Source organism: Alligator sinensis, unplaced genomic scaffold (genome assembly GCF_000455745.1).
Source record: "Alligator sinensis unplaced genomic scaffold, ASM45574v1 scaffold741_1, whole genome shotgun sequence".
NCBI lineage: Eukaryota > Metazoa > Chordata > Crocodylia > Alligatoridae > Alligator > Alligator sinensis.
Window position 1 is genome coordinate 1,817,487 of NW_005842212.1, and position 11,892 is coordinate 1,829,378.

General features: G+C 41.4%; 2 protein-coding genes across 3 annotated transcripts in view; both read left to right on the forward strand.

Moving 5' to 3' along the window:
• Nucleotides 1-976, forward strand: part of HNRNPA0 (heterogeneous nuclear ribonucleoprotein A0) — a gene marked incomplete at its 5' end in the record, with an annotated part of 1,950 nt that extends 974 nt beyond the window's left edge. The window contains one exon of the mRNA XM_025207863.1: nucleotides 968-976. Coding sequence (XP_025063648.1) covers nucleotides 968-976 — 9 coding nt within the window. The remainder of the gene's footprint in view (nucleotides 1-967) is intronic.
• A 6,817-nt stretch (nucleotides 977-7,793) lies between these two features.
• The window catches only part of KLHL3 (kelch like family member 3), a 61,547-nt gene continuing 57,448 nt past the window's right edge, over nucleotides 7,794-11,892 (forward strand). Inside the window, exons 1-2 of one of the 2 annotated variants that reach the window (XM_025207868.1) lie at nucleotides 7,794-7,967; nucleotides 8,058-8,157. In XM_025207868.1, the coding sequence (XP_025063653.1) occupies nucleotides 8,111-8,157 (47 nt within the window). In that variant the 5' untranslated portion in view covers nucleotides 7,794-7,967; nucleotides 8,058-8,110. Of the gene's footprint in view, nucleotides 8,158-11,892 lie in introns of both variants that reach the window. The other variant, XM_025207866.1, reaches the window with a different exon arrangement.

Genomic DNA, 11,892 nt, shown 5'->3' on the forward strand with positions numbered 1-11,892 from the left:
GCTCCTTGCCGGAGGGCAGCTCCTGCACCCCTCCCCTGCTGGGGGAGCAGCTCCTGAATGCCCCCCGGGGGCCGCCTCCGCCGCCCGCGCCACTTCGCTCTCTCTGAAGATGGACTGGGCCCCACACACACATACTTTGTGTTACAGTCATTGATGGACTCTATTTTTTTATTATTACTTGGACCTTGGTCGTTTTTATACTAGCAACAAAAATGGTTTTGTTTCTGTTCTTTTTTTTTTCTGTTTTTTTTCTTCTTTTTGTTGTTTTGTTTCGTTTTTGTTTTGTTTTGTTTTTTTTCCTTGCAGGGGTGGGCAGCGGGGTGGGGAAGCATCTTGCTGATCCGGAGTAACAACCGGGGTGTTGTTAAGGACTCGATACCTGGCGACATTTTTTTTCTACAAAAATCGACTCAGATCCCATGACTGAAATTTAACATTTCTGTAAAGGAGGAGAAAAAAAAAAAGAAAATCGTTTTTACGTTTTTTATTTTTTAAATAAATCATTGTGTTCATTGACCTTTACATGTCTAATTTTTTTTCCTAGGAACTGTTCCGTACGGTTTAGGGCTTTTCTGGGTTTGGAGAAAAAAAGGAAAAAACAAACAAAAAAAACAACAAGTGTTCCTCTACTTTATAATCTCTGTGTATCTCAAGTAAATTTTATTGCCAGTAAAGGTCCTGATTTGACTTTTTTTGCTGTCCCAGTATTGGATTTATTGGTTTTCAAACATTCGACAGATTTTTTTTGAAGTACTAACTGGTGGACGTGGTCTGTTTTTTAAATATTCATTCTCACTTATGCAGTTTGTGTGCATCCACCATCTTGTACTAGGCATTTTGACGTGCTGACATGGTTGGTCAATTTTTTCTATAGGACTTTTCCATCAACGTATGTACTGTGTAGTTTTGAAGAAATAGTTTGTGTTTAAGCATGTGCTTCATTCATATAAATTGTTCTCAATTTCAGATTGCTTAGTTTCAAGTCCTCTTATTGGCTTGTCTGTAAATGATTCCTTACAGGAAAGGGTCGACATCTGTCCCTTCTATTAAATGCCTACTTGTTTTCATAGTACCCAGTTAAAACAGACTTCTCACTCTCTGAACTATTGTCCTTCATTAAAGTTCCCGGAGAATCCTTTGCAGCACCACCTACTGGTAGGATGGCAGAACTGTTTCTGTAGGCCTCATTAGAACAGAAGCAAAATTTGCTAACTGTACTAGATTTTTTTTCTTTCTTTTTTCTTTTCTTTTCTTTTTTTTTTTAAAGCTGTTTTATGCCATTAGATGATTGGTGTAGACTGAAATAAAAATCAAATCTGCATGTGACTACAGATGGGCTCCCTGAGTATTGACTGAAACAAATAGGTTTGAAATACCTGCCTCAGCACATTTGTAGAATAATTACAGTTGCCCATCTTTCAAAAGAAGTGATAATCTAAATTGTTTGGGCAAAGTGCTATGATAAATGAGCCAGCTAAGTGTACCAGTAACATAGGTGCCAGTTGTAAAGCAAAATATTTGTGTAGTCTGCTTGATTAACAAATGTATATTTGTAGCCCTTTTACGCAATAGAATTAAAGTTTGTTGTTAATTAAAAACAGAAAAGCATAATGTTTTAGAGGAAGCTGCCTTCCTGGATAGAACTATAGAATAGCAACGTTTATGGGTTTATGGATATCACAAATAAAGAATTGAATTCCTTACATGCTTGAGTGAGAGTATGTATGACATGGGGCATGGATTAAAATTTTTATGTAAAGTTGCTTTGAGTCCATGTTTCTAAGCATTTTAATGTTTCAAAAATCCGTGCTTTTTGTGACTGTCAGGCCATTGAAGTCAGTGGCTAAAAAAGTGGGAGTTGCATTGGGGTCTAAAAAAAGAGGCCCTGATCTACAAAGGTGCTTGGGGTCTAATAGGCACAGAAGTAATTGGGAGTTAACTGTCTAAAATACGTCCTGTGGATCTGGGCCCAGACCTTCTCTGCATGAGTGTTTAAACTAGATTGCATTGTGTTGGATTAAGGTCTTACAGAGGACTGGGTGTATATATAGCCTTATAGAAGACTAAAACAAAATTTACTTCAATTTGATTCCTATTAGGAGTAAGTTTGGCTCTGAGTGAAATGAGCATAGTTTACTTGAGTCCCCTGTATCCTTTTAATCCGACACTTTAAACTGGTGCACCTTTTTTTGAGTAGGTCAGACTTATTCTTAGAGTGTCTAGAGAGCTAAGTTGGCCTCTCAAACGAGTATTTTCCACGTCTTCTTTTTGTCAGCAATTATAACTTAAAGGGCATTGCATGGAGAAACTTTTGGGCTTTTGTTTTGTAAATAGGCACTAAGTAATTTGACAAGACTTGCAATTATATTGCAATTTTTCTGCCTACTGCAAGTTGAGCATCTATTGTGAAATCAGATCAGCATAATGGTAAACTCGTTCTGTGTAGTAAGCATTATTAATTCTCTTAAATTCTGAAAGGCCATGGATATTTTTTTATGGCTGGCATGATCTTTAAATATGACAAAAGCTGTGTGAATTAGGTAAAGACTACAGAAGTCCAACCAAACAAATCCATGTTTAATAAGCATTGGCAAAACATTATATCTTAGTAGGCTTTACCAACTGTCTTTTGTTTTTTTTTTCCTTATGACCATGTAAGTTTGAAGATGCCTGATAACCTTTGCACTGTAGAAACATGTTGAGGTTGGGGGATGGACCAGCTGCCTAGAGCACAACTGTCTGCTACAGTTCAACAAAACTCCAGGATCACTTGGTTGAAGGTCAAAGTAAAATCAGGTTCAGTCCCTTGCAAACTAAATTGCCTTAACCATGTTATAGGACAGCTTTGTATGGGTGGGGGAAGGGGGGGGGGATACATTTCAAGGCACTTCCAGTGTAAAGTGGTCCTTAGATATAGCTAGACAAATGCTGCACAAGTGGCACCTGAGATTAAGAAACTTTTTGATGGAGAATCCTAGCCATGAGACAAGCCAGCAACTTTTATTTTTTTTCACTTTGTGTGCAAAATCCAAAATGTTGGCCAATGCTTAACCTGTTGATCACGAGAATAGCTGTCTTGGGTTGTCTAATGCCCTTGTAACATTTATCTGTTGAGTCCCAGAAATTGCACCTATACTCAGACGGGTAATCATTTTCTTGATCTTGCATGTGTGCTGCGTATGCCCTAAAAATTAGCAGTCCTTGCTACTTTTTATTAACAGTTCAGAGTTGCCCCTAAAATATTCAGTGGTGAATATCTCACATATTTGGTAGTTGCTCTACTATGATTATGTGCCTCTTACTTCTCTTAGAGACCAAGAGTACCAGTGTTGTAAATGAACCTACTTTCAGCAGTTCAGCTAAACAAGCTTAGGGTAAACTTGTGGAGATGTGGTGTTATGGGGTTGTATTAAAGAGGCAGCAAACATACTTCATGTTTGCTTGAAAATATTTACCTAAATATCGGATTGATGATTACTTTTAACTCTTTATTTATTTTTGTTTACTTTTTATTTGATAGCCCTCTCTTTATTGGTAAGTTATTGGCAAATGAACAAGTGCATCGTTTGACAGTGGTGGGGACTTGCTGCAAAATACCTGAAGCATGGCAATGGTGCCTGCTCTTACCTTTGGTAGGTTCAAAAAGTAAACTGGAACAGTTTATTTTCAGTGAAGCAGGGCGATGCCTCTATGTCCAAGGCCAGTCACTGCAGGGGAAAAGCAGTGGGAGGGGTAATGCACAGTAAATCCCCTACCCTGTTAAGTCTGAAAGAGGTTTGTCTACACTTGTTTTTGTTTCCCCTTGCAGAAGTCCTGGGCAGTGGGGGGCATGGGGTAGGCCAGCCAGGGACAGATCTGAGCCTGTGCTTATCTACTTATCTCAGACCTCTGGGCACTCTTCAAAAGATCTGGTGATACTGTGGTTGCCAGTCACTGGCCTAAGGACATGGGAAAGTTGAGGTGAGTGAACTAAAATTGTAGCTATAAAGTGTAGCAAGCCCTCCATGGATGTTCTCATTCAGAAGTGGCCTTGGTTTTAATAGTCTGCAGTTAAAATCAGAGGGGAATACTGGAATATAAAAGTATTCATTAAATTAGAAGAAAGAAACCAATCTGCAAATAAAGCTTTGTGGCTTAAATATTCCATTTCAGTAATGGATATAGGCTATATTGTGTTTGTTATAAATGTGAAAAACAGTGAAACAGTTCAGTTCTTTTTCCAAGCGGAATAAGGGACGGAGTGTTTTAAAAAATAGACTAAATTACAAACTTTCATTCCAGTAGTCTGAAGAAGCTTTAAAAAAAAAAGTTTGTGTGTGCGCGCGCAAATAATAGGACACAGGGTTATGCCCTGTTCTTGGTGCCTGCAGCCTGTCATGTGATGTGCAAGTGGTAGTTTAAACCCTTGATTTGTTTAAAAGAAAAATACGGTTGCCTATTCTGATGCTTTTAACTTATCCTGGTTACTTTAAGAATACAGTAGATGTCTGTGGTCTTTGTTACAGATGTGATGCAGAAATCACCAAACTAAAAGAAAACATTGCTTAAGCACACTAAGCTGGGGGGAGGAGGGGGTGTGGCAGAAGCAAACGGGCTTTGTCTACGCTGAAGACCCGAGCTGAGGTTCAATGCACTCGGTGTCCATGACAGCCCTTTAGATTTGTCCCCTGTTCACACTAGCACTGTCCTAAAAGGTTGTGGTTGCAACGTAGCACTGTCCTAAAAGGTTGTGGTTGCAATGTTTTGAGTAATACCTTCCTTACCAGCTCAACTTCCAGTGCATTGTGGGTGGTGTTAGGCCACCAGTATCAGGGGGTCTAGTTGAACTGTTTCACTTAATCTGTACTTGCTCTCACCTAAAGATGAGTAAGACTGAAATGTAAGAAGACCTAGTTCTCTGGAAGCATGTTAATTACCAAAGGTTGTTATCCCTGTCCCCTCCCTCCCCGTCATTTGGAGCATCTTTATGTAGCGGAACGGCCTTTTTCAATTTAAAAAAACCCAAAAAAACATCAATAACTATGTGAAATATTTTTAAGCAAAACAATCTTCCAGCTTGTAGATGTATGTAGTAAATTAAATTAGCATTGTCAAAAGTACGCCAAAAAAACTTGTATTCTTTAACCACAAATGTAGCTTACTATATGAGTCATCTGTTGCCTGATGCATAATTTTCTTAAATACATAAGACGAGTGGTTTACCTGTTTGCTGTTTCTAAAAGTGAATAGAATATGTTTCCGCATTCGCTGTAAAATATAGGGCAGATTGTGACGCAACAAATGGTTAATAAGTGTTAAAAGCTAGTTTGGTACCATGATTTGAATACGAACATTTTACATTGTTTTAGACCATTTACTAATTAACACTTGTATCACTGCACACAGACATCAGCTGTTTACTTGAATATTGGCATTTTTACTACAATAGAATTTTTTTCAAGGGTTACTGCTAATTGCTTTTTCCCCTGGAGTAAGTTCTTTGAATCAAATGGTTATTGTAAAAGCTATGCTTTCTCTGAGAAATTTCTGTGCATCCTAGATTGGGATTTTCAAAGGAGGCAAGGGAGTTGGCTCATTTTCTTGGACATTCCTTGGGTGACACTGGCTTGAATTTTCTTCCTCTAAAAACTGTTTGTAGTTTGGTATTTCCTTAGTTTGGAAAAAAGGGAGGAAGATTTATAGTCACTCTTGAACTGAGATCTCAGCTGGCTTCACAATTCCAACAGCCCTCCAATACTTGCTTTTCGTACTCATGAACTTATCTCAGACTTTCAGACTGTACCTACAATAAGGAATTAAATAAAAATCCCATTAGAGGTTGCACAGATTCAGACTTCACCCGTGGGAATCCTGTATTTAACAAAGCGTGTTTAAACCAGGCTACTGCATCTGAACTGGCAAGAGTACCTTTTGGACCTCTGCCGAAGGCCTTGTAGACTGGACTTTAATATCCTTTATTGTTGTCAGAGAAGCAGCAGACTTGGAGCACTAGATACCGCAGATTGTCAGCTATCCAAATAACTAAAACCAAAGCTTCTTAGGTTTGGAAACTAGATACCAGAACCAGTTAGACTAATATAATCTGTTTTGAAGCTTCCAGCTGTTAGCCCTTGACTTCTGATTTATAGAATGTCATCCCTAGCTATATTCATAGATGGGCAATGTTTAATAAAAAAAAAAAGAAATTGGCACATTTTGTTCACTCAAATATCTCAAGCTGTTTACTGGGTTTAACCTTTTGTATGCTATAGGCACAAATCTGGAAACCTGCCTGCTTTAAATGTCCGTGCTCTTTCCTCTGTATTAGGAAATCAATAGCACTTGTAAAAGTGAATCTTTGTAGCTGTTAATGAGACCTGATGCATAGTTGCTCAATGTCATCAAATGTAGGAGTGGCTGATGAACGTTCCCAGAACTGTCCTTCCAAACGAGGAGAAACAATAAATCCAAACCAATTTAGCAGTTCAAATGTTGGATTTTTTTTTTATACGATAGGCAGCTGTTTTTATGTATGTCGTGGAAGCTCCATCTTCCATTTAGACAATGGACAGGATGGTCTTTCTTAAAGCTTAAATCTTAAAAATACATGGCTCACAATCCAAGAATTTTAAAGATTATTCCAAATAATTCTGGCAAGATACCCATCTGTGCCATGCTAGAGGCTTGGTATGCCACAAGTGTGAAGTGATATATTCATTAGAAGACTTAAAGGTAATTGTCCATTTTTTTTCTAATCTTTCAGCTAAAGTTAATACAAAAGGTATCACAATACTGATTAACTGAAGCAGAAGAGTCTCGTAAAATACCTTCTCTACAGAGGGAGACTGCATCTAGTGAGCTGAAACAGCATGAGACATCTGAGCCCTCAAATAATGTGACACAAACTTTATAGAGGAATAGAAACCAGGGCTTAGAGTAGAGTGGGCTGAATCCCAAAATGGAGTTGACAAGGCTTATGATTTTAGATTGAACAATGTCTTATTTGTCTGAGGTCCTGAGCGAGCTCACGAGAGAGTCTACGTTATTTAGGTATCACTAGACTACCTGGTAAATATAGATTCAAATAGGCAAAGGAATGTGCCTGTGGAAAAACAGCACCCCCTAAGCCTTTTAATGCTGCACCTGTAGCTTGTATGCTTGTGCTAGGAGTTGCATCATAATGTCGTACCTCATAATGTTCTGGTGGACAAAGCAGTGTGCCCAAGTTTATTTGACATGTTAAGAATGAGAAATGGAAAGTAAAATCTAAAAGGGGAAGGAAACCAGAGGAAATGAGCAACCAAGGGTAATGGTGATTTAGGCCTAGACCTGGGAGGTGGCGGGAGAGAATTTTCTCTAGCATAGATGAGACCAGTTTATGCCAGTATGCCAAAATCGCTCTTCAGCACTAGGTACAGGGGTATAGGCTGTAGCCGTGTTGGTCTAAGGACATAGGCAGACAAGGAGTTGGTTTAAAAGAAGATATCAAATCTACCTAAAGAACCTTGTCTGCCAGTTAAACCTTCCAGCATGGTTATGACTTGCATCAGTAGCCTGCCCAAACTAAGGAGGGTATTACTCAAGTTTTAAGGCATTGGTTTGGCGGGGAGGGGTGGGCATAACCCCGCACACCCTGCAAATGGGCAAACTGCTACGTTCTGCCTCTGAAAAGTTTCCTCCTGTGTCACCTAGCTAAGAGTCGGTGATGCTGCAACCCAACAAGGCTCTAGACACTAAATCACGTCCCCTCTAAGAATGGGGAAACAAGCATCTTCTGCTTTTCTTTAAATTACTTTAAAATGTGTTGTGTGCCCATGTGTCCAGTTTGGGGCAAATATATAACCATTAAGGCAATCTTTTCTACAGAGAACACTTAGAAGCATCAGCATAGTGTTGATTTATTATTTGGTTTGTTTCACTTTCCTTTGGTCCATTTACAGGAACATGGACCTCCATTGCCTTTTCCTGAAGCATTTCATCCTGTTTAGGTATTTATTCACACACCTTATCTACCCCTTCCCCTCCACCCGTATTTTGTGTTCCCACTGCTGCTAATTTTTGCTTTGTTTACTCTCTAGTGTAACATGTTCCTGCGACGCTCCTTTTCAGATGACCCCGGTATAGTTGCAATATGGATTTAGGGAAGGCAGTTTGCACCTGTGCTGTGTTTGGCTGTGGGTGAGGACACTTGCTTTTATTTTATTTTTTTTAAATCAAGGTGTAGTAATGGTTTTGCAGCTTAGCTGTTCGTTGTTACTTTGTGCGAGCAGAGCAGTAACTTTTTGCATTCTAACATTCATAGCCAGGTTCCAATCGTGGCCATTCCTTGTCTTCATAATGTTCTAAATTTGAAGGGTTTGGGGGGTGGGGAGGAGTATCAGCATGACGCAAACCATTTAAACGTAGAGCAAAGGGTTGATACTGCATAGTAGAATCCAGAAAAGTTGCATTTTTGTCAAGGTGGATATGCAGGCTAGTGGTAAAGCAAGATTAACATAACTGTACATCTGCCGCTAGAGGGCAACATTCGCAGTTTAAAAAAGAACTTCATCTACCATCATTTTTTTTTTTTTTCTGCTGCAGCCAAGTCTGGGGTTACGCAGGATCTTTCCGTGCTGCCTGTGTAGAAAGAATACAGGACATTTGGAGATAGTTTAATGATAAGAATGTAGGCCTCATTTACTTGAGTCAAAACCTTAAGGGCGCGGTAATGAATCCAGTGCGTTTATCTTTGACATTTAGGCTGCCAAAAACACCTGGATCCCCAGATCTGCAAACAGCCTTACTGTGAATCCCTACTGGATTCTCACAAAGGGTGTCCTGCTAATTTGGGGCCTTACAAGGTTATCGTAATCCTAGTAGGAGTTGTTTTGCTGAACATTTTACCTTGGTTTATCCTGGGAAAAAGACAAAAGATAGGCTGACTGCTCTGAATTACAGCAAATTTGTACAGTAGTACAAATTATATCTTTGGGTACTCAAAAGAAGTGATAAGCATGTTACAAAGGGAGTAAAAACATAAGATTTAGGTTTTGTTCTGGTTTTTTTCCACCTCAAATGTCTCTGATCTTTGATGCTTGAAGCTTTGGGCATTCAAACAGACCCATTCACACTTAGTACTGATCACTCTTGATTCCACTTGAAGTGCAGTGAAGCTGCTGGGGCTGAAGACTTCTCAAGATTAAGTCCAAGAGATCCCCTGCTGGGCTCCCCAGTATCAACTGGCTGGTTTCAATAGTTGCTTTTGAGCTGATGCTCCCTGCCCTAAAGTTTTACAATCTAAGTGAGACCCATCAGACTTTCACCGATTGATTCTTTACTGGTAGGGATCACAGATGCCAGAAGTTAGAGAGACTTTTCTAAATAAAAATACCCTGACGAGCAGCCAAGACTTGAAGATGCAGGCTTGGAATCGGTGCTACATGTTGAGTCGGAACGTGCCAACTTTACGCACATGCTTCAGGAAACCTCCAAACTCTTTGACTTGCTAATTACTTGGAACACAGTCATGAGAAAATTCCCATCACGAAGCATGAGTAATTTCTGGATAGCGAGTAAAATATCTTCATTTTCATGCCCCTCAATCTTGTAGGAAGTGGCAGGCAAAGTTTGTGCCAGGCACGACTGTTTTACAAGGCTGCTATAAAGGCAATCACTACTTCCTTGACTGTATCTTTGTTCTAGCCCAGCACTTGCTACCCACTGAGTGCTCTAGTCTTGTCGTTGGCGCTAGACTAGGCTGCATGAGGTGAGGTCTTCTGTCAGTGGCCTTTAAACTGAGAGGTGAGTACCTTGTGAGTTAGTAGTCACTTGTGTAATACCTCTATGCTGCTCAGGGGCTTGGCACAGAACCTACCTTTGCTCCTTCTGTCATCAGTGAGGAGCTTTGCCATTTTGCATTCAAAGAGAAGGACAAGGGCTCTCATTTCACTACCGCTTTTAGTGTTGTTACTTTTGCTGTTTGCTTTTATGCCCTTACTGGCTTTGGACTGTGCACTGGGAGCATATGACTAAATGGGCACTAGTAGGATCTGAGTTAAAATCTTCCCACTGATCCCTTCCAAAGGGAACATCTGGGCCACCTTCTCCTCAGGGGTCTGCAGAATCCTGTATGAAATTCTGGTTGTGTTTGTCTATAAGGAAACAGGCAAAATTGTTTGAACTGCAGGACTAGATGGCAGGAGCCTTGGGTGCTATTCCCAGCCTTCCTTCATATACTACGTGTCATTGGCTGACTTCATTTCCCTATGCCTAAATTTAGAGTAGGGATGATAAAATCTAGTTTTACCTCTGCTATATTTGCACAGGTTCTTGGGTAGAAGGCACTGTAGAAGGACGATTTATTAAATTATTATCATGGATAAAATTTAAAAGAAATTGAACTTAGTTAAAAATGACTGAAGGTACCCAGTAGAATGCCTCCTATTAAGGTGGAAGTTTAAAAGGCTAGGGTTATATAATTTTAAAAAGGAGATGGAGTATTACATGGCTTGGCAAAGGCTTTTGGACAGTTCTGCACATCTCTTTCCACGCTACAAGAGCGCTGAATGAATGGAAAAGCAAACAAGAAAGCAAATTCTCCTAACCTTTGGAACTTGTTGCTACAGAACATGATGGGGGAAATAGTAGCTTTGGAAAATTCATAGATGATTATAAGAATCACTTCAGCAGTTACACTAGCTGGAATAAAAATGGGAAGTGTTGTCAAAACCACTGCCAGAGGGCTCAAACTGACTGCTACCATCTGGAGTCTAGAAGAAACTTTGATCAAATAATAGATAAGTTGGCCTGGCAGAATATGCATATTGTACGTAACTGTGAATGGATGAAATGTACACTATTGGTCTCTTGTTAGGAAATGATTAACAGCCAAAATTAGTGGACATACAGCATATACACACTCACTCTATAATAAACTGCTAGTGTCTCTAGTGGTCTATTAGAGTAACATTTAGCTAAGCTACAGGTAATGTTTTGGCCTTGACTTCCTGGTGTTGAAATACCTTGGCACTGTCAACCTATTTGACAAAGAAACAACAGCCAAAAAGCATTGGGGGAAGCATTCTCCAAATGATCTCAATCGCTGCCCCTCACTGCAGTGTTTGGGGGTGTTTTCATGAAGACGGACATTTGGAAAGCTGAACGCTGCCCTTTTAAGGTGCGCAGGGAGGTAGTAAACCACGTTAGCCTGAAGTCTGGCAGAAGGCAGGGCAGAGTTGCACGTTGCACACTACTTCAGGGACGCACATAATAAGCTCGCACGTCTCGGGGTTGGTTGCGCGTCATGCTTTGCCTTCTGTCTGCGACGCGAGCGTGCGTGGAGGAGTGGCGCTCGTGCCGGGGCGTGCGGTGCAGCCCCGCGACCCCTGTGCTTGTCTTGTACGCGGTGGATCGGGCCTGCTCCCGTGTTCCTGACCCGACTCCTGGGCCGGGGGCTCTGGGGCCGAGGTGGTGCCCCCGGTCCCAGCAAAGCTCCCCGCTGGTCTCTGCGCCAGGGGCTCCGTGCGATGGGACCTGATGGCACTTGGAAATACCGAGCAGGAGCAGAGTCCCCTTCCCAAGGGGACATGTGGGGAGCCTCCTCGCACTTCTTCAGCTTCGCACGTGAATCCTGCCTGCATGCCTGCTTCTCTACCGCGAGGCCAAACCCACCCTTGACCCGTGTCTCCATGTTGCCGGCGTCTGGGGTTGCTCCCGGTGCAGCCGTCGCGGCAGGCGTTGGCAGGCGGGGACGCGCCCGGCGGCACGGCCCGAGCAGCCCGGGGGCGATGCAGGCGGGCGGTGAGGTTTTTGTTGGTTTTTAAGTCATGTTTTGGGCCAAATCAGTTCAGCTCAGTCCTTCGAAGCTGGGCCCGAGCCGCTCCCCCAGCCCCGGCGGGCATCCTGCGGGCGACGCTGCCGGGCGCGGGGGGC